Raw genomic sequence first — 22,447 nt, 5'->3', positions numbered from 1 at the left:
AAGGACATTGGTAAGGTTTCAGTGTGCTAGAGAAGGACAAAAAAACCTGATAACTAAGTAAGAGAAAAAACCCCAAGACACTAATAATGTAAGGTCAGTCAGACAATGTGGGGAAAAATACAATAAGTTAATTTACTGTGTTTTTCTAACCCTATGAGTACATGTATTGAAATGTATACCACAAGTGGCAGGAAATACAAAATTTAATGTCAATTTGACATTTGTGAAGAACAAAACAAGCACACATATAACTGATTTAAGAACTATTCTACCCACAGAAAGAAAAGAAAATGACAATTTTTCATATTACTGTCAGAGCTATCAGAAACACCAGAAGTTAGTAAAAAAAAAAAAAGTTTTGTAAGCTAAGTAGCCAAAGACAAGTTATACATCAGATCTTATGAAAAATATACAACTAACTTCTCCAGTATTTATAGAAGTGATTATGTAAAGCAAATATAACCTTTCACTAACTAAGAATTCTGAGTTAAATTTTGTAAATTAGAGTATTTTAGATTAACATTGAAAATTAAAAACTGATTTTTCCCCCCATTTAGCTATCATCTATTCCAGCTTAACCTAGTTAGGAAGCTCTATGATACATATAATTTTCTTCCCAATTTACAAAAACAGCAAAACAAAATGATCCTTGTAGCTGCAATTCCAAGCAGCAATTTTTTTCAGTCTATTTCTAAAAGCAACTTTAAATATTGAACATTAATGCTTCTGTTACAGATGTCATCCCAAAATGGAGCAAGCAAGATATAAACTTAAAACATACAACATACTTCCACATTAAAGACTAATGGATTACACAGTTAAGTTTATGGAAACCTATAGGGCAAATGAGCCTACCAAAAAAAAAAAAAAAAAAAAAAATCCTGACAATTTTAAGTAAAGACACTTGTTTTAAAAAGGTCAAGACAAGTACTTTGGACACTAGCTTCAAATCTCTAAGTGAGAACCCTGCCAGTCTGTGGTTAACTTCTGAAGGGTGAACCTTTCACAAAAGGCCAATTAAGAAGCAGCAATTCTGTTGCAACTAAGATTACATTTACCATTACAGTTGCCTGCATCTACACTGGAAAATTTTTTTTCCTTAGAGGTCCACAAAAAAAACTTGCAGTCCACTGATTCAGATTTATGCATGTTCCAACATAAGACAAAGGTGAAGGTGTGCATTACTGAATGATTTTGGAAAGGACGTTTCATCATGTTAGTAAGAGAAAGCTCAGCACCTTGCACGTTAAAGAGAATTTTTAACTAGATATTCTGTGTAGCTGTTATACATAGAAATCCAAAATCTAAAAATCAAGTGGTAAATTCTTGAAAAGAATATTGAAGAAATACACAAAGAACGTTGCTGAGGTTGTACTATAACATTTTACTTCATTTAAGTACAGCAAATTTCACCAGTCCTATGATTTATAAAGTACACAAAATTTGTACATAAAGGAAACCAAAACCCATCAAAAGATGATCATAAATGTGTGTATGTACAGGTTATATACACACAAAATGTGCAAATTTTTTTAATGCAAGTTAAACAAAGCATATGCAGGATAGAGTTGTACAATGCTAAGGGAACATACAGCGTTCTAGGTATCCTTATGATGTTTCGTATCTACAGCCAGTGCAAACTTAAAAGGCACAAACTCAGTGCTGACACTGTAGTGTTGCAAGTTACATTCAGGCACATCTCAATCTATACTTCTTCAGAAAGATCAATGAAGTGCTGCTTTTGTACTAAAGTGCCAGCCTTTTCTCAAAATTTAAGCACTAAATTGATGTAGTCTATATCCGATAGATATCAGTAGGGTTCCGAGTTAATCTATCACTGGAAAGTCTGCTGCTAGATCATCTGTTGTCCTTTTTTCAGGTATGAAAGTACGCTCTTTCCCCAAATACCTCCCTTAGTCCAAAGACACCTATACCTTGCAGGCCTTGACATATAGAATCTTACAGGATATTATTCACGCTTTTTTCTAACTTTAGTTAAACTCCTGCAGAAAGTATATCCAGATTTAAAAAAAAAAAAAAAAGGCAAAAAACCTTCCAAGATACTTGCATTTAACAAACCTTTGCTAAATTGCATAGTGACACGTGTGCATCAGCTGGTAAAGAGTTAAAACAAAAGCGTGCTGTTTAAGGCAAAATTTTAACACAGCATAGCAGAAAAAGCCAAGTACCAGGTCCATCAGTATTTAAACAAAGTACTGGCCCATATAATCTTATCCTCACAGTGTTTTCTTTCTTATGTTAATAGTGAACCCACACTTGCAATATGCTTTATTAGCAAATTTGTTGCATTTTTCTAAGTGAAATGAGAGCAATTAATATGCAGGCTGATTGACTGATATTGAAAACACCTGACAAATAGGTTCTCTTCCACCCCCCAAAAAAGGGTTTTTTGAGCCTACTGGGAGTTCAAAACTCACTTGTAGCCAGGTCTAATATAATACCTAAAATTGAACATTTAGTAAAATTGAACTAATCATTTAAAGTTTGCTAATATTTAATACAAGTTACCACATCACTTTGCTGTCTCACCCTAAAATTATACTTTTAGCATTATTTTTCAATAGAAGACATTTAATAGACATCTGAGGAAAACAATACAATACAAAAGCTCAAGGGTCTTTGCAAAGAGATCTTCTATTCCTTCTGCAAAGTAAGAAAGGAGTGATTTTATTGGCATTTATTTGAAGTGCCATCAATAAAGACAAGAATACTTAAGAAAACAAAACAAAACAAAAAAGTTCTAGTGCTTCACACGTATCTTTGGTTTAACCTTCCTGACCAAAGTCTTCTGTAAACTTCTTTAACTTTTCCAGGTCCTGTTCATTAACTGTTGGTTTTGTGCTAGCTAGTGACCTGAGCATATCATCCTGTTAGAGAAAAAGAAAACAACTGTTTTCAGAAACAATAATAGTATCACATTTAACAATCTTATTGCCCATATAAAGTCACATTAAAAAGCCTATTAAAGCAAGATGACCATGAGAACTACTATTCACACAAAACTAAGTAAGCCAAAACATTTCTGCATACAGGCCACATTTTAAACCCGTGAAGACAGATGGTAACAGTGGGTTTTCTAAAAATGAAACCACAAGTCTCAGGTTTAGGTTTCAGCCACTCATCTATTCTAAAACTTTTATTCATCACTGCTTACCAGAAAGAAATGAACTTCCTTTTCTCCCCCCCCCCCGTCAGTTACTGTTTTCATCCCAACTTCAACTATGGTAGTTTAAAGGGGAAAATAATCAGATGTTCCTCTGTACATGTCATAGTCCAACAATACAGACCAGTATTTTATAATTTATCTCTAACAAAATTTCGCTGTTCATGACCAGTAGCTTCTGCATCTTCATTTCAGCCAATTCCCACTATAAATACTTTGGATCCTAGAAAATGCAGAAGTTCAGGAAAATTGCAGGTCTATGAAGTCAAAAACAGCAGTTAAAAAACCCTACTAATACAAAAGGGTAAGAAAACCCTAATCAAGTCCTAGCCAAGGGTTAACTGAAAAGAGTAGATGTTTTACACATCATATTATTATAAAACCATGGACAAAGACAACAATTAACATTATAGTTCTGTAGACCTGAGATTCTTATGGCCAGACTACAGATTTTCTGCTTAGAAAGAATTAAAGCCTGATCTGACCTGACAAGACCTGATTTTAGACACTGAAACAACCCCCTATGTAGCTGTAGCACATCAGAGCCTCGATATCATTAGTTTTCCTCAAGAAATTGTTGTTTATTTCCAAAAGAGACAGATTAAAAATCCACTTACACCATGCAGGCAGAAATATTAGGGCAGGCCTGCACTTGCATACATCCCTTTGTGCTTTCTTAGTGTGCAAATAACCATAGATAATTCTTTCCTTAAGCACAACAACAGTTGTATTACAAAGCAGAGCCTAGTGTTTTAGAGGTTTGTGATCCTCATGAAATACACTGCTTTCATTCATCACAGGAACATTTCCGCACAAGAACTGGCAGCAGCACAAATTTGATATCAGTTCCTTCCATCAAGCAACAAACTTAATTTCAGAATTTTCTTTTGTTGCTCTTGGGAAAAAATACAGCACAAGTGTCAAGCCACATTTTTCATACTAAACTAAAATTTCAATTTGTCTTAAATGATACAGACCATATTTTGTTCCATAGACTAAAGGTATTTTAGCACTCACAAAGAGAACAGCTGACAGAGATATGAAAGCTAGCTATATCACCTGTGATTAAATTTAACAAGAACTACCATTAAAACCACCAGCTTTTTATATGTTATTGGTTATGCTTGCATTTACTTCATGGGCAATATTTACCTACAACATTCCCAATTTACACTGAATGTAGTTTTCCATTTCCCAATATCTGTGTTCAGGCTATAGTATGATGGGAAGACAGCATAGCACAGGGATTCTGAAGTTTTTAAGTAAATAAAGACAAGTGAAAGAACAGTGGAGGAGCCAGATGCTACCCATGATTGAGAGAATGGCAGCTGCATACCAGCAGACAATAACAACAAAAGAAATGCTTATCAGGGTATGAGGTAGAGATCTGGCTTCTTTATAGGCATGCTGTACTGTCGTGCTGTATGTTGGGATTTGAATCTTATCTGGTAAGTTCAGCATTTCTGAAACCAAACAGCTCATCCAAATGCCTGGTGTATTTGTTTGGGAAAAAAAAAGTCACCTCACAGTCTTTTTAGAGTTCTGCAAAAGAAGAAAGAACTTCACAAAAAATACCTACCATGGAAACCTGAGGCTCCAGTAATTTATCACCTGGGACCTCCATCCATGTCATTTCTATGGCTTCAGGATCCCCTGGAGAGCAAGGGGTGAACAAATCTACCATGGTATTTGGATTAGACAGTGATGGTCCTTTTACCTAGAAATAAGGGAAACAGTTTATAGGAGTTAAAATTTTTCCAGACACAACTAGAAGCTGAATATCATCTTTAGAGCAAAAAACATTCTTTCACTTTATACAGATGCTACACCCATCAAAAAAATCTTGTCCTGTGAAAGAGAAATTGTACAGCTGTATTGGCATCAGTCACTTGGAAGACATGCAGTTGTAGCCAGATACTTAAATTAACATCAGGTTAAAACCAATGAGCTGCTTCCTCTTAAGGTATGACTTTCTGTAGAAAGCTAACGTGCCACAAAATCTTGTTGGAGAAGATCATCCTACCTAGTCCCTGCTCACTTTGGAAGCACATTCCACACTGGCTAACAGCTTCTAAAAATTTCTCAGTAATTACACTACAGTGCTGCTCAAGTCAGAAAGCCAGAGGTGGCATTTACTTACTGCACTGAAAAGTTCTAAGCACCTTTTCTGACACCATCTCAGCAACACTTAATAGAAAATAGGGCCATCTAGCGGAAGAAGAGAAACTATCCTTTCACCCTCGGCCGCCACGGACAGACCCAAAGGAGATGGACTAGGCTCCTCCTGCCTTTCGACAACGCACAGCTGGGACACACAGTTCTATTTTCCTTCATCCTTACCTGAAGGACCCACATCCATAGGAACTCAGAAGTTAGGCAAAGATCAAAAGACAATCTATTAAGTGACCATTTATAATGGCAGGGAACTGGATTTGCTACTCCAACAGTTTTTAAAGCACAATACTGAAGAGCATAATTATAACATTGAAAATATACTTTGACAAACCTGTATCAACATCGTAATACTTACTGCAAGTAAGTACATGGAATTCATAACTGAGCAAAGCTCTGTGTAACTGGGGCAAGTTGTCCGTCATGATGCAAGTCATTAATAAAACCAAGATTTTACATATAAAAATAGGAAATTAAAACACTAACAACACAAGTGGAATAAACTTGGCTTTTGGCAGTGCCCTCAAAGTACTACATTTTTTTCTGCTTTTTTTATTTGTTTGTATTTTTGGCAAAAGGGGACAAGATGTAAGTGCTGCCTTTCAGCTGCCATGCAAACTGTGACAACTAAAGTTATTTCATTGTTCTGGGGTAGTCTGAGACATGCGTTAAATTCTTGCAAATTTGAATGAAAGGCTAAAATATAACAACTCTTTGGGCAAAAATGTCATTTAAAGTCAACAATGGATAACTACTTCACACATCACTGCATAAAGGATGGTAGCATTTAGAAAATCACAGCTATACCAAAACAAATACTTATTTAAGAAATACCGTTTATATTGCAATGTTACTGCTGATTGGCCCCACAAAGAGACTTGTCAAACTTGTCTTTCAAAAAATCCTTTTGTTTTTAAACAGGGAAAAGCTCCTCAAAAACTCATTATAATATTTTTTCCACCATAATTACAGGCTGCAAGTTTATTTTAACAAGCACAAAGTTGATAAAGCTTCCTCAAAGCAAACTCTGGAAACATACATAGTCCTCCTATATTCAGGACCATACTGGATTTAACTGTTCCTTTACCTTCCAGTGTTAAGCTGAATGTGTTCCTTGGATGAAAACTATGTTTAAAAAAAAAAGAAAAAAAAAAAAAATGTCTAGCTGTAAGTCAAAGCAACTGTGGCTGTTTAATTAAGGCCCAACAAAAAAAAAAATTAAACAAATTAATTCTCATATGGCAAGTTATTTTATGATTTGATTTAGAATATTACTTTAAAGAGTGGCAGGTGGACAATCTTTACTTTATGTCAGACTGAGTTACTGGTAGAAAACTTATAACTCAGAGAGCTTACAACCAAGACAGCTGCCAACAGAAGTTATATGGTATTCATCTCTTCATAGCTCAGGATCTGAAATACTTCCCCCCTTGAAGAAGAAATCCTGAAACCCACTCTTTAAGGCCCAACATCAAATGAAAGCTTCCCTGTATAGAAGGAAAAAACTCTGTGCAGAGTATCTTGACCTATCTTCACCTGAAATACATGAATATCTATAAAACCAAAATTTGCAGTAAAAATGAAAACAATTCTTTTAGTTTGGGTCTACTCTGAAAAAAAAGTGATGCTATTTTTCCTGTACAGTATTTAACTGATACACATCTTGTATGTATTCTGAGTTCTGTTTACAACCACTGATAACATTAAGATAACACTTTTTGCACTCAAAAGCAAAACAGTTTAGAGAGTAATCTTCTGCATAAAGATGTTTCATATTAATTTGATTGAACACAAGAACATATGTTAAAATTCTTGGGGGAAAAAAGCAGATGAAACGGATTTAAATTTGTTTGTCCTAAGGAACTCTAGCTGCTTTAGTCATATAAAGCTTTGGAGATCCAAAAATTTAGAAGAAAAATTTCTTAAGTCAGTATACTGTATACAGAGGTGACTGCAAAATAAGCCACACAATATAGTTTCAACAATCTCTTTAAAGTGCAGCTAGATAAGTGCAAACTAGTCTTTACATTATAGCAGCATCAGTAAGATGTTGCATGCTGCCCAATGACACATAGACTTTGAACAGATACCTTGTAGCTTCACTATCATCACAAGTAACATTAAGTGATTCAGTGTTTTTATCAGAATGATGAGAACCTTTATTTTTGTTTGAAAAAAATAGGCTACATAAGCAGAATGTGCATAATCATAATCCACCTGTTCCCATATGGATGAAGAACAAATTTATTTAAATAACCTAAAAAAATATGAAGAACCACCTAACTTGGCACAGAAGAGAGCACAACTTTAACATAACATTTTAAGTCAGATTTTATATGCTTTTAATACTAGCTAAAGACATGAAGAAAGTCATCAGAGCTCAGATTACACAGCATGAATACCAAGGAACTAGCTGCATCAGATTTACAGCAGGACCTAAGGAAAAAAAAAAAAAAAAAGAAAGACACCCAAATACTCCCTTGGTAGATAAACAGGACAGTGCCCACACATTTAAAAACATACAGTGCTACCCCAAAACAAGTTGATTCACAGAAATTTTCAATTTAAGTTTCTGGAGCTGAAATAACTAGAAAAAATCTTTGATCCCTACTTACTTTCTTAAAATGAGTCGCTGATTGCACTTTTCTAACAGGCTGCATCAGTGCATCACGTACAATGATGTTTATATCTGCACCAGAATAGCCATTGGTTCTCTTTCCAAGCTCTCGATAATCTGATTCTGTTAGGAGATTTGGAGTTGACCCAAGGTGAAGTCTAAACATTGCAGCCCTGGCATGGTCTTCAGGTAAAGGAATATAAATACGCTTCTCAAACCTGTTTAAAAAAAATTCCACAGACACAGGCTTATGCAGGTGCACAAAAAAAGTTTACGCAAATCAGTATATAGTTTGTTCCTAACAATATTAGAAAGAAGCAGTTTCAGTATTATAAACCTTTAAAAATCTAAGGCAAATATTCAACTACCTGTTCTCAAATAATTCTGCAGCTAGCATAAGTTAACATGCAGAATATAATGATTTCCTTTTCATGATATTTTCCCTTCAGACTGAAGTTTTTCTAGATCCTCTCCTACAGAGTCTTTTGTTTTAATAGAAAATTTTGAGGGGAAAAATCCCTTTAGTGTTGAAGTATACTGAAACAGTTTTCACACTTGAGGACAGAATTGCCTGATAACCAGCTGACACAACCACTTTCTATAGTTTCCAACTAAATTAAGAGAACAGCTAAAGTCCGAAGCAAATCTGAAGTCATACTCAACATGGCTGTCAGTAGAAAACTTGGATAACTGCAGTTCTTCTTTTGAAGCAGTATCTGTTCTCACAGTGAGGATTACCTCCCACCAACAAAATAAGAGCAACTCCAAATTTTGTAGAATGCAATTAACTTGATATACATGATGAAGTGGGCCAAAACCATACAGAAATTAATTCCATTACTGCATTACTAAAAATTACCCCTTGAAGTTCTAGGAACAAGAGCTAGAGAGCTACTTAAAATTTTAAGTAATACAAATTCACCACTAAATTTATCTCACATAGAACTATAACGTCATACAGGTTGGAAGGGACTCCTGCAGGTCATCTGGTCTAATCCCCTGCTCAAAGTACAGCTGGCTAGAATTAGGTATATAAGCAAAACAGTTAATCACATCCATACAAAAAAAAAAAAAAGTTTCTTGAGCAACTGCTATGCCTATAAAAATGACCATGATCCAAGTTGTGTCCTCATCACAATACAATCATATTTGTCACATAGTTGTATTTGTGCTCTGCTGCTCAGCAGCTGAAAGGAAGGTCCAACTCGTCAAACAAAGCTACAGAAGCCCTTTATAGAAGAGCAGTCAAAATACACACTGATAGATCACCAGTAGAAAAACATGGTTCTTCTGCATAACTTCAAGGTGTAATGTCATGAAATACCTCAGGCTATTCAAGTTATTCAGTTTGCTGCTGCTGAGGATAACTCTGCCCCCTCTTGCCCTTCCTAGGTGCATACTTTGTATCTTGTCCCTTGCTTCCATTAGAAAACCAATCAGCAAGGAAACAACAGCTTTTTGCTTGCTCAAGCAGAATCAACTAACCAAGAGATCAAATAAACTACAGGACCAACATGAGAAGGAAAAATTCACCTCTCAAGTGGCAAGGGACTATTAGATTGGCTCAGTCCATCTCATGGAACTGAGCCCGAGAACATTAGCCATGTCTGCATACACAAGCTGGATTACTATTTCAAATAGTCTTGGACTGAACCCTCACCACAACTGAGTATTTCATACAAAATAATAATAATAATAATAAAAGCATCATACCTCCTCCTGATAGCAGAATCCAAAACCCAGGGTATGTTTGTTGCTCCCAAGACCAAGATTCCTTCATTGTCAACACCAACCCCTACATCCAAGCAGAAAACATTTAATTGTTTCGAAGATAACCAGACAGTGTTTTAAAACATCTTCAAAATTTTATGTGGTGAAATGGCAGATCTCATGCAAGCTATGCTTAAAATACATATCATTCCTTTGACTGATCCTGATAACCAGTAAGTTTACCTTGCATCTGGACTAGAAACTCTGTTTTAATCCGTCTAGCAGCCTCACTTTCATTTTCACTTCTTGACCCACATAGGGAATCTATCTCGTCAATGAAGATAATAGAAGGTTTGTTTTCTCTGGCAAGCTGAAACAAATTTTTCACTAATCTTTGAAAAACAAACAAAAAAAATAGCTTTAGTTATCTTAAAACACAAGCAAAACTTAGGATTATGATATAGTCACTTCCCTTAGAGAAAATAATAATAAAAAAAGAATTAATGTGAACAAAGCTTCTCAAAGATACAATACTCTTCCAGCTCCAAGAGCTCTGCATCATTACAGGTGAGATCACACAGTATAAAGGAAGGTGAAGCATCTTAAATAGAGTGTACTAAGCATTGCAAAAACGCTGTTTAAATTTACTTTTCTACAAAGGCAGGCTGAATTGTGCAAAACCACCACTCAACACAACCAAGAAGAACATAGCTTTCTCTTAAGATTTTTAACGGCTTAATTCCAGAGATTTTCAGAAGAAATAATATGAAAATTTATTCTTACACAACTTCATTAAGTACTTTTTATATGACAAGAAAGTACTTATAGCTGGTTTGTCTAAAAATGCCTAGCTGAATCTTATCAACATATTTAATGAGTTTAAAAAGAAAATAAATTGGAACATGCTGGGAAATTCTTTGTATCACCGACATTAATAACATTAGTTAATACTCAGCCTGCTGTTGAAGTCAAATAGCAAAAATGTCTCTTTGCACTGTAGTTCTGTATTCCCTTTGCAGCAAAAGAAGAGTAGCTTAAGCTTTCCAGCTTTTTAGAAACAAAAAATCCAATTAAAACTCTTTGATCAAATAGCCTATTTTCCTCATCCTATTAACATGAAAGAGCGTTGCTCAGCTGGGACACACTTGGAACTACTAGAATATGGTTTTGAGGAGCATTTTAACCATCAGATGAACATCTTTTTGTGCAACAAGCTCAGGGGGCTTCTTAGTTCATAAAGTCTTCAGGGGAAGACTGGACAGGCAAAGACCTGCACTTCTAGATTGCAACAGATTTGTCACTTCAGACTTTCTGGCCTTGTTCACACACCATGTACTAACAAACAAACAATTAACATTTTCTTTCATGGCTACCCCTCCCCTCCAATATATGTTTGCAGGTCTCTCAAGTCTTCCATATTTTGTTTCAAAACAGGATAACAAATAAGACATCTCACAAAAAGGGGACAGATAAAGGATGTCTTATTTTAACTGTACAGCTGCTACGGCAGAGTCAGGTTTAACATGGGGGTGGGAGGGAATAGAAAAACAGAGCATGGCAACACTTCAGAGTGACATGGTGGGAATCACAGCTTGGTTCAAAAGAAGGAAGGGCACCATATTGCTTCTGATACCTTTCTGAGCTATCTGTAAAAACCCTCCAGAGCACTGAAGAGCCATCCAGCTGCAGCAGCACAAAATGCAGCACATGAGGGTATCTTTATACGACACTGCAGTGCACTGCACAGAAACATCTCAAGTGCGTTTTCACAGACACGTGACCTTTATGTCAAACTCTAGTTTCTCAAGAACATCTTATCTACCTCTTTAATACTAACTTCTTGCAAATGTTTTCTTGGACCTCTGGCAACTCAGACTTACTTTTCACTCTCTCCTAACCACTTTGAGACTAGGTCAGAGGAAGATACTGAGAAGAAGGTAGAATTGTTTGCTTCTGTTGCCACAGCTTTTGCTAAATAAGACTTTCCTGTTCCCGGTGGTCCAAACAGAAGAATCCCTCTCCAAGGTGTTCTCTTTCCTGGAAGAGAGAAACCAGCAGCCATCAGAACACGGTAGCAAGATAGAGCCTACTTTTCTAATGATGCCTCTCTAATTTACTCAGAGATTTTCCATATCTACCTCCGAAACTTCTGTCAGATGGATGATAACCATTTTAGCAAGAGCCCAGTCTGAGTTTCTGATCCATCAGCAAACAACTCTTCTCAGACCCCAGTGACAGTCCTAACTTCGACATTAGCATTTAGGATTTGAAATAAAAATTGTACTTCTGACCTGTAAACAGATGAGGAAATTTAATGGGCAATATCACTGCTTCTTTAAGCGCTTCTTTGGCATCTTCAAGGCCAGCAACATCACTCCATTTTACATTTGGTCTCTCCATAACAACTGCACCTATAACATAAGATTGAACAAATAGTGACACACACATCCTTTCAGAGCTTAAAGAACTCCCATTCAGGGGGAAAAAAAAAAAAAAGAAAAAAAAGAAAAAACCTATGCCCATGTTCATACTAAATAAAAACATGTAATTTCTAAGGAGATTTAAACACTGAATACTGCTAGTCAAATGGAAGTTACTTCTACAGAAATATGTCCCTTTGTATGTTTAATCACAATAAAACATGGATAATCACAATGCTTAAGAGTTAGTAGAAGTCCTGCTATGGTCAAACAGCCCATAACTGGGCAGCAAGAATGAATTTAGTAGTCACAGATGAGTAGCTTCTCTAATAGGTATCCATGCACCATCTGCTCACTGAATTCCATCATTATACTTTCTGAAAAATTCAGAATTTCATTTTAAACAAGGGAAGCAACACAGTCACAGTAGTCCGGTATTCATAAAACTTCATCACTAATCCCTCTTCTTGTAGTGGCGACTCTATAGCAGATGAAGCAACTTGTTAGATATCTCCAGAAGTGCAATAGAAATAATATGAATGTCCCCTGGTAAAGCATTTTGAGAGCTAGCAATGAAAAGCTTCAGAAGGGTGATACTGAGCTTGCTCGGCTGCAGAAAAAACATCATCTTTCTCTAGCCATGTTCTTCCAGTCAAAGTTTATCACTAACTCATCTCTCTCAATCAACATATTTAGCTTGATTTTATGATTTTAGCCAACTGAGTTTTAATTTAGCCTTCCCTTCAGACTTTAGGTTGATTAGTCTGATATGCCAAAAAATTGTTTTGCCTTGACTAGTTTTAAGTGGCACAACTTGGATCTGAGCTAGTAACTGAAGATTAGAGCTTGAAATGCAAGCCAAGGCAAAACTCAAACATAAGCCAAATTTTCTCATCCGAACAAATGCCATCCAACCCAATGCTTATCTTTAAGTACTCTAACACACTGAAAGTTTCAGTTGTCCTATTTTTCCTCAAGGGGTATGCTATAATTTTACGATCAGCTTTTACCAGCTATTTCACTGCCACGTTCACCTCATGCCTTTGGAGAACTGAGAAGTAATTTGTCTACAGCCTTTTTTTTTTTTTCTCCCTCCCCAAAACACATTTAAGATTGAACATTTACTGTTACCACCAGCTAACAAATAAAGCAAATACCCTTAAAAAAAAAAAAATTCATAAGCATATCTCCTTTGAGATTTTTTTTGCTTCGTTCCTTTTTCATCAGATTGAAAGCAACAACTTCTGTTAACAGATCTTATTTAGGGCCCAAGAGCAACATCATAACGTGGAAGTTGTTAAAAAACATTATAGGGAAAGGTATTTGCAAGCTGTGTTAGCTTATAATCTATATATTGGAATTAATTCCACTGTCCACTTTCAGTGCATTAAACCCTTCTGCTAGGTTGATTACAACACAGTTTTTCATAAAGACAGTAAATAGAATGATTGGGTCCATCACTAAAATAATCATCAGAACAGGTAACAGCTCAGATAGGAAAAAGATTATTTTAAAGCTGAAATATCACAGGAAGTTATCTGTACCAGACATATTGCGGTAACTGAAATTACTGCACTGTAAGAGACTACCTATGCCAGGACGCAACTGGAACTGGACATCGTCAGCTCCCTAGTTTTGAAGGTGGAAGTGAATAGCTGGAAGGTTAAGCAACAGAGCGCAAGAGGCCTCTAAAATTATAAATGAGAGTACAGGAAAACAGACCCACTACTATCAGCCAGTCTGATTGTTACTGGCCATTTCTCCCACAGTAAGTCAAATTACTATTATAATTAAAATCTTGAAAAATATCCATAAAATTGGGAAAGTTCCAAAAGGCACGGTCAGCTAGGAGTAAAAAGGCAGTAAAATTAACTACAGGAAATTTCTGTGGCTGTTGTGGCAAGCAAAAGGAAGATGAGTAATTTGACGGCTGCCCAGAGCCTATATTATCTTGAGCAACAGACTCCTGTGTTAGATTTAAAGGTACCAAGGAACTCATGCCTCAGATTTTCAAAGCAGTAAAACATGTAAGAAAGAATCTTGCCATTTATAGATAGTCTCAAATAAGTGGTGGTGCAAGAAACTATTTCTCAAAGTAAGAACTGAAGGTCAGATTCTCATTGGATGAAACAAACTGTTTATAGTCAAAGACGGGGCTAAGAGTCCAATGAATTCTCAAAGTCCTCATCAATTTTCTGTCATTTTGAAATATAGGAAACTTTGTCCCATACAACTGTGTATGCAGAGAAGTTGAAAAAGCATGGCAAAGTTTCCAAACGCAATATAACAGCTTCTGAAATTACACAGGCAGAGAGATCTGGTAAAGGCATTCGTCCTTTTTTACACTGAAAAACAGGGGGAGAACCATGAAAATTTCTTTGGATCCATAACCACCTTCTTTCTGGCAGGGAAGCTCTAAACAATTCTTCACCATTAAAGAGTAACAAAAATCAAGTGAAATTTCTCCTTTACTGTGTACAAAACTACTGCTAGCTGCTCTATGTTGCATCACCGACTATATTCAGCACTTGAGCTCAAAAAGCCAAAGAATTATATTAATCAATTGAGATAACATCATCCTTGATATGTGAGGAAATGCCACCTGTTACTATAAAAAGGTAAGAACCCATCTACTCCACTTCTGATTTTGAGGGCAAGCTTTTTTGTGAAAATGGCCCTGCATAGACTAAGTACTTGTAAGATGCTGTTACCTTAGCCTCTATGCAATTTATAATGCACCTAAGAGTAAAAATATTGATACAGTTTAGCCAACAGCTACCTGGGATCTCGCAACCTTTCCCTTTGGGAAATACTTTCTTGATAAATAAACATGAAGCACAGGGGACAGCAGATAAAGTTCAAAATATTTCCCACAATTTCACAGCACACAAACCTGTATTTCCATAAAGATTATGCTTCTGTATGTGTAAAATGTATAGTAGTTAAGCCACTCAAAATAAAGACAACGATAAAGCCAATCTATAACATTCAGATGGCCAAATTTAGCAAGTCACTTGATCAAGTTGCCTCTATTTAAAGAAAGAGAAGCTTCAAAGCTACCTTGAAGTTGATTCTGTAGCTTCTTTTTTTCAGGATCCTCTGACTCTCCTTCCCCATCACTGTCATTCCTGATTTGGACACAAGAAATAAATTGTTGAAGTACAAATGAGACAGCTGTCAGACTAAAAATCAAAACGTAACAAGCAGAAACACCACTCTGAGGAATGATAGAAACCTTTTTTCCAATAAACGTATTTCACAACTCTGCAAGTTTACATCACAGTATCACTATTTCTCCCTCCTAATTCTTTTTAATTCTCCCTCTTCCCCATTTCAACTTCCTCTTATGTGACCTAGCCCTTCCTCAGTACACTTCTCATATGTGCTTTGAGCCAATCGATAGGAAATACAAGCCCTTTTATTGAGCACCATGGAGGCACCAAAACAGTTTATTCTTAAATGTGGGCATTTATGCTTTACCTGGAATTCCAAATGGACTTGGTCAACTGTACCTAGTACTATGAAACTCTACCCCCCCGCCCCCCGTCAGAGGAAAGAAAACTGGAAGTTACAGAAGGAAGACAAGACTGCTTGACGAACAATTGGAATAGAGGTCATGGAAATACAGGTAGCCTGAGTGATATTACCCATTCCTCCCAAAATTGTCAGAACACAGTGCAGCTCTCAAAAAGAGAAAACTGATGGATGAGATGAGTAGACATTGAAGGAGACAGAAAACAGAAGTTGTTTCAGGAGACAACAGGGCAGATCTAGCTGTTCATGACTGCTAGAAGTGGCAATCCCACCAGCAGATACTGTCGTGCAGTCCTTCCTCCCTCCTACCTCCATTAAGACAGCAGCAAGTGCAAAAGCATCTCTACTTGTTCAGATTGTCTGATTCAGCTTTCCAATCCACAAAATGATAAACAGATCTAATAAAAGGAAAGCAGCAGGAGAGATAAGACTGCAGCGAGGCCTTAGAGTCATTCAGCCCATCTTGTGGAACTTCACCCTAAGATGGAGCTTTGCTTCTCTAATCAAATGTGAGACAGATCAAATCTGGACCAGAGTAATCATCAGTCTTAATTGATTTTCTAGTTGGTCAGTATTCACATATAGAAGAATAAGTGTCACTGGGCCTGTTGTTAAGTTTGATAAGCATGAGTTAATCTGCAACAGCTTTCACTCTTCAGTGAATATGCTATGCAAATGTTCAAACATCTGAGTAAACAAGCAAAGAAAAGCTTGTGCTACTAATGCATGTTATTTTTCTTTTATTAGCCCACTGCACTTCAGCATTAGTAGTCATCTGAAACATTTCAAAAACACTACAGTTCAAATGATCTTTGAAAAGATGAACTTTAGGATAAGCTGAGTTCACAAAGTATTTTGCTTTACCTTCTCCAAAAACATACCCTTTTCCATCAGCAGGACCAGACTCTTTAACTGGTTTTGGTGCAGTTTTTTCTCTCTTTTTCAGATATTCTTTCAGCTTTTCTGCTCTGTCCAGGTATTCTGTACATTTCGTTCTAATACTCTGTTTTGCTTTATCACCCTGTGCTTCATCTAAAAATTTGAAGAGAAATAACACTTTGTTAACAATGAAACACATGCATGTTAATCAGAAAACAAGACTTAATTCTGTCATCTTTGTGTCTTATCAATATCTCTCTCTCAGGGACTAGATAACCAAACAGTTCAACTATTTGTTTTTCCCCTATACCATAGTAACAGGAAGGCAGAAACCACCTAACAAAAATCAAGTACAACCCTGAACGCTGCTTTGGCTTAAAACTTGACTGACAAGGATTAAGGACAGTGGTGCTGAATGAAGGCTTTTTCTGTCAGCCTCTCAAACTACTGTACAATGTCTGAACAACTCCTTTTCTAACCTAGCTTATCAAGAAGCTGCTTGTGCTGAGCAATTTTTATTTAGAAACATACTAAGCCCACTTATTTTAAAGGATGTTCATACCATAAAGAAAAAAAAAAAAAGCCATAAACATCTGAAAAAACTTAGGTCTGGCTCAACTGTTCTGTTAGCCACTATTACAATATTTTGAACCAGTGATCAAAATTTAATGTGGTAGGTTTATGTGTTAGTTTCCAAAAGTATACCAACATTGTTAAAATCACAGAAATTCATGTTCTGGTAGTCTATGTGCTATAAATGGATAGAAACTGATAAACACAAATTATTGTAAATGGCTATGAGGAAGAGAGCTTTTTAAGTCACTAAGATCTGTAAGAGCTCTTAAGTCAGGCTAGCAACCTAGGAGTTTAGCTACATTAAAAAGGCTGCTCCTTTCATACAAACATTGAACATGAGGACAAAGGCACACAGAAATGTGAAAAGAGCATGAAAATAATTATGAGAATATGGAAACTGAATAAAAATGAGAACATACAAATCAACCTCATATATTTTGTTGGCCAAGGTGTTAATAAGTGCTTTGACTATGACATTAAGTAGCAAAAAATGCCAGCAGAAAGACTTTTGAAAGGCAAGTGGCATAAGCTAATGAGCAAAAAACTATCCATGGGTACTACAAAGACTTTTTGTCTACCACATGGTTTTCTGCACAACAGAAGTACATGAATCCCTGTACTCTTTGTCACAATTCCTCATGTACAGTAACCAGCCTAAGACATTCCTACACAAGTCCAGTGTATAGACAGCAAAACCCCCCAGCCCCCGGTCCCAAATAGCCCTCCAAACAAGTAAAAAAAAAAAAAAATTCAACTTCTTACAAGAATGGAGCAAGCATACAATACAGTGAAAGAAAAAGCAGCATAAAACACAACACCAGTCAAACTACACCTAGCAAGGGTCAGTTGATGATGAAAGTCAGAATTTAAATACTGATGTCAACACAAGAGATCATTCTATGCAATTTGATTTTAAAAAGTCTATGTAATCATTTACAACATTACACTTACATCTGACAACATGAAGAAAATACTGCACAGCATGTTGGTACAAGTGGAATGCTTCCTCATAGTTTCCTGCTTTATCTTCTTGTGCTGCCTTGCTAGCAAGGTCTATTGCTTTCTGTAATGCAAGCAGATGATTCAAGCGGATGATTAAAATGACATTAACTACTGAACGACAACATTGCAGGATCAAAGAGACATTTTAAGCTGTTGCTCTGACTGGTTTTGATGGCTAGCTTTTCTGCTCTTGAACCCAAGCCCCAAAAAGTTAAAGGCATTTGATTGCCAGTCTTAGATGGTGCTTTGTACAGGACACTATTTCTCCATTCTTTTATGAACAGCAATTAGCAAAACTGCTAACATTTACTAGTATACAAGAAAAGCAGTAAATGACAAGAACAAGTATTTATGCATGGTAAATTTTAACTACTGCTAGTTTGTCCATGTAGTTTTCCTTCCTCCTACAACAGATTTCCAAAAGAGTTTGCAATAAATGCACGTTTTTTCATCACAGACCTAGACAGTTTCAACTGCGAGTGATGAGATCACTAAATCCTATTGAAGGCAGAGTCAGTACAGGAAGTACATGATTACAGAGCACTGAAACTAGTTCTATCAGTCTTCCAACACTATGCAGGGAGACAGCTTCAAAGACTGATTATCTGTTTAGCTTCTCAGGGATTCAGCTTCCTGACATCCAAGTAACAAGTTCTAGTCACCATTCCAGGGAAAGGGGAAAAAAACCCACCAGGCAGAAAGCACACGAATATCAACAAGGAACTTAAGCATCAAGAAAAAGGTCTATGGAGGAGAATTCTGGGATGGAATTTTCAATTTGCTTCTTGAACTAATTTCAGATAAAACCGGCCATGATTTGAGCCATCAGGACTGTATATGCTGGCCTGTGAATCTGATGATATGACTGTTACTCCTTCGTTCTTCAGTGCTTGCTACCCTTGATTACATTTTGCTGCTTGGACTGCTTATATCACTTCAGGACAATTAAAAATGACAGTTTGAATGACTAGCTCACAGTAAGTTTAAGAAAGCTAGTTGGTTAGCCAGAGTTCACCAACAATACCTAAATCACATATAGCCCCTCTGATATTCTCCCACATTCAGTTAATTTTGTCTTGCTAAACATTTCTAGTATGTTCACCATGATTTGTAATGACAGGGAGCAAGGCTAAAAGCTTCAACAGGTTTTCATTAGGCCTTCCTGCATACAAATTCTTGCTGGTATGCAGATATTCTCATATGTCTCAGGCAAAACAAAGCTGATAAGCAGTAGCCATCACAGAAGAAACGGCAATATCTCTCATGGTACAGTTTGGACTTGCTGGCTTGGAAGCAAAGGTCTTTTCATCAGACCTATCTGAGATTAAGAGTAATTTATTTAAAAACAGTGACCCCAGCAAAGCAGACGCTGCAGTTCTTGTGTGACAAGTGTTGGAAACACTGCAAGCATCTGTTCCCTTGAAAGAGAATTTAGTCTTTCCTTTTAGGAGAAGCCATAAGCTGGCATAACAGTTTACCACTTCTAAATGGGCAGTTCCAGTCCCCTCCTTGCTGCTCACCTTGTGCTGGCTCTGTCAGATCCCTTCACGAACCATTTAAACTCAGCAGTGCAGTAGAAAACTAGCCCAGAAAGAAGTTGTTTTCTGCTATTTTAGTGACTTAAATTACTGCACAGGCAGTTCAATAAGCCCTGAATCCAGGGCAACAAAAACAATGGTATTGGAGAGCTAGGATTAGGGCAGTGATGGCTATACATGTGACACTATATCCAAAGAATGAATGGTAAAGACCACCTGCAAAACATAACTCTCTGAAAACAGGGCATCTTGTAACTTTGCTCCTTTCAAATAGAAAAATATCTATACCATGTATTGACTGTTTTTTTATACTCCTCTTTATAAATACAGAGGAAACTATTATTTGAGTATTAGATTCTCAGCTTTAGCGCATCAGCAGGCACCTTAGCTTGTAACTGTGATTAAAAGCTCTGCTATCAAAAAGGAAATAATTTACTAGAAAGTTGTATAAACCAGGCCATAGATGGCCAGCTCTAAGTACCCACGAGGCACAAAATGCATGTATCAGACTACAGTCTGATGAACACCAACCTTCATAAGCAACAATAGCCTAAACAGCTTTCATTCTCCTCTTGCTTATTTGAGACCCTGTGATAGCTACCTCAGCTATGCCAGTACAAGCATTGCCTGGCTGCAAGCTTGCAGATCGTGGTTCAAAACAGCTGAAAAGAAAATAACTTTTTAACACGGACGATTTCTGGACCTGTTTTGCCAAGCAGCCGCAGAACCAATTATACCGACACAACTGAGGGTTAACGCAAGGAATGCAAAACCAGAGCATACAAGGACTTCCTGCAGCCAGTACTCCCAGACAAACCTATACCAAGCTGCACCTTCAGACCACAAGACACAACAACGCTTACCACGGGACACCGGGTCCCGCTGCCCCGAGTGTCGTTGGCGGATACGATCCACCGCCCTCAGCACCGCCAGCCCGGCGGGACCGCGTCCCTTCGCCGGGAGCCCCAGCACAGGCCCGCGCTTGGCAGGGGCCGCCGCGGCCTCGGAGCCCGAACCAGCGTCGCTCCGACGCGGCGCCGCGGCTGCGCCGTCTCGCGGCTCGCCCGCTCCAGCCCCGTCAGAGGTGGCCGTAGCCTCCCTGCCCCGGCTCCGGCCCCGACCGCCGCCAGACCCCTCTCGCCCGCCAGGCGCGCCGGCGCCCCCCGGCCACCCCCGCTGCCTCGCCCCTCCCCGCCGGGCCCGCGCCGCTCTACCTGGAGGTTGCCGGTGGCGCCCGCCATGGCGGAGCGCGGGGGGACCGCGGCTGCCGCCGGTCGGAGCTCCCCTCCTCTGCCCTTCCCTCCCCCCGCCGCCGGCCGCAGAACCGAAACCGCCACCTCCGCGATGCGCTTCCGCACCCAACCACCACAGGAACCTCTTCGGCTTCCGCTTCCGGCGCCGCACCTCGCGCACGTCAGGGACATCAGAGGCCGGGCGCGCCGCGGGCCGAGGCCGCGTGACAGGGGGCGTGGCTGCGTGGCCGAGGTCGGGGGCGTGGCCGAGGCGCGTTTCAGTCAGGGGCGCCCCTGGGGCGCGGCGCAGCGGCCGTTACTCAGGCTCCAAGGGCCGCGGGTGCAGTCCGGCAGCCTCTCTCGCGGGCGCGAGGGGCGGTGGTGGGGGGAGCCGTCGCTCTGTCGCTCCGCCGCGAGGAGCTCGGCCGGGAATGACGGCTCTGGGGGCGGGGGATCGCCGTGCTGGACCGTGGAGCTTTGCGGGGCCTGACGATAAAACGCCTCAGCCTGCCCAAACCAGTGCATCCCCTCTGGAGTCGTGGTGGTGATATGGCAATGTGGCCTGGGCAAGGATGCAGTGGGCTCCACCATGCTTTTCCTGGAAATTGGGGAATGCGCACAGTGGTTTGGCTAATGCATGGGATCATTGCAACAACACAGGGGTAGGAGGATGGAAAGGGTTTGCAGCTGTGCAGGCTTGAGGTCTGCGCTTCCACAGTTTTGCTGAATTTTGCTCTGGCAAAGCTCATTGGTGTTGGCAGAATGTGCACCTTTGCCACAACTCAATAAAAGGCCAGGACTGTGACTGGATTTTTATAGCGCTTCTGTAAAAGGTTCTGTGGTCATTGCTAGGCTTTGGGATGCAATTCATATTTTCTGCATGTATTGCACTATAGACTTGAAGAAATGTTCTTTCCCTTCTGTTCTGCCCTCTGCCAAGATTGACTTGCTTTCAGTAGCCCTTTTTGTGTGCATAATCTGATGTGATTGCTGAATACTTTCATTCACAGGACCAGCTCTTAATGAACTCTGCCAGTCAGGAGCAGTCAGGTGTTGCTCACGGTGTTTCAGTAACACAACCCAGTAATGTGCCTTCTCTACAGCCTATGAAGGAGAAAGTGACTCCTAACATATGGCAAATTATAAACCAGTCTTGTAAAGTTAACTTGCTATACAGGTCTTAGATTTATGAACTTCTGCTCAATTAGTGCCCCATTTTTCTCCTTCCCCCTAGTGTTACTGCAATTGCTTTAGGGTCACAAGGAACGTTTTAGAAACTTCACTAGCTTCATAAGCCACATTCTTCCAGCAACCTACAACTAACTACAATGCAAGTTTGACTACCTAAATACTAATAATGCTTGTCTCCAGCACAGCCAGGCCTCATATCAGTGATTCTCCTCGACTGGTAGTTGAAAAGTGGCTGCAGGTGACTAATGGTAGTGTCAGAGTGAGACTTTGGTATGAGATGACATAACTGCATGGCTCTCAAGGAAGATTACTGCCAAGGAGAACTTGCAGTGCAGACAGACAGGGCAGAGAAGAAAGGTAGGAAAACATAGCCTTTGTTTTTCTAGCTGACA

General features: G+C 38.6%; 1 protein-coding gene across 1 annotated transcript; it reads right to left on the bottom strand.

Annotated features, from left to right (window-relative positions):
• Positions 1-1,364: 1,364 nt before the first annotated feature.
• On the bottom strand, positions 1,365-20,980 carry VPS4B (vacuolar protein sorting 4 homolog B). The gene is made up of 11 exons (XM_067290951.1): positions 20,847-20,980; positions 18,044-18,155; positions 16,519-16,669; positions 15,164-15,231; positions 11,975-12,094; positions 11,564-11,720; positions 9,927-10,075; positions 9,687-9,768; positions 7,972-8,191; positions 4,764-4,901; positions 1,365-2,888 (listed from the first exon to the last, which is right to left on the bottom strand). Exons 1-11 carry the CDS (start codon positions 20,871-20,873, stop codon positions 2,787-2,789), a joined length of 1,326 nt encoding a protein of 441 aa, XP_067147052.1. The 5' UTR covers positions 20,874-20,980; the 3' UTR covers positions 1,365-2,786.
• Positions 20,981-22,447: the final 1,467 nt, after the last annotated feature.

The sequence above is a fragment of the Apteryx mantelli genome, chromosome 2 (genome assembly GCF_036417845.1).
Source record: "Apteryx mantelli isolate bAptMan1 chromosome 2, bAptMan1.hap1, whole genome shotgun sequence".
NCBI classification, from domain to species: Eukaryota; Metazoa; Chordata; class Aves; order Apterygiformes; family Apterygidae; genus Apteryx; species Apteryx mantelli.
This window is presented reverse-complemented; position numbering and strand designations above follow the sequence as displayed.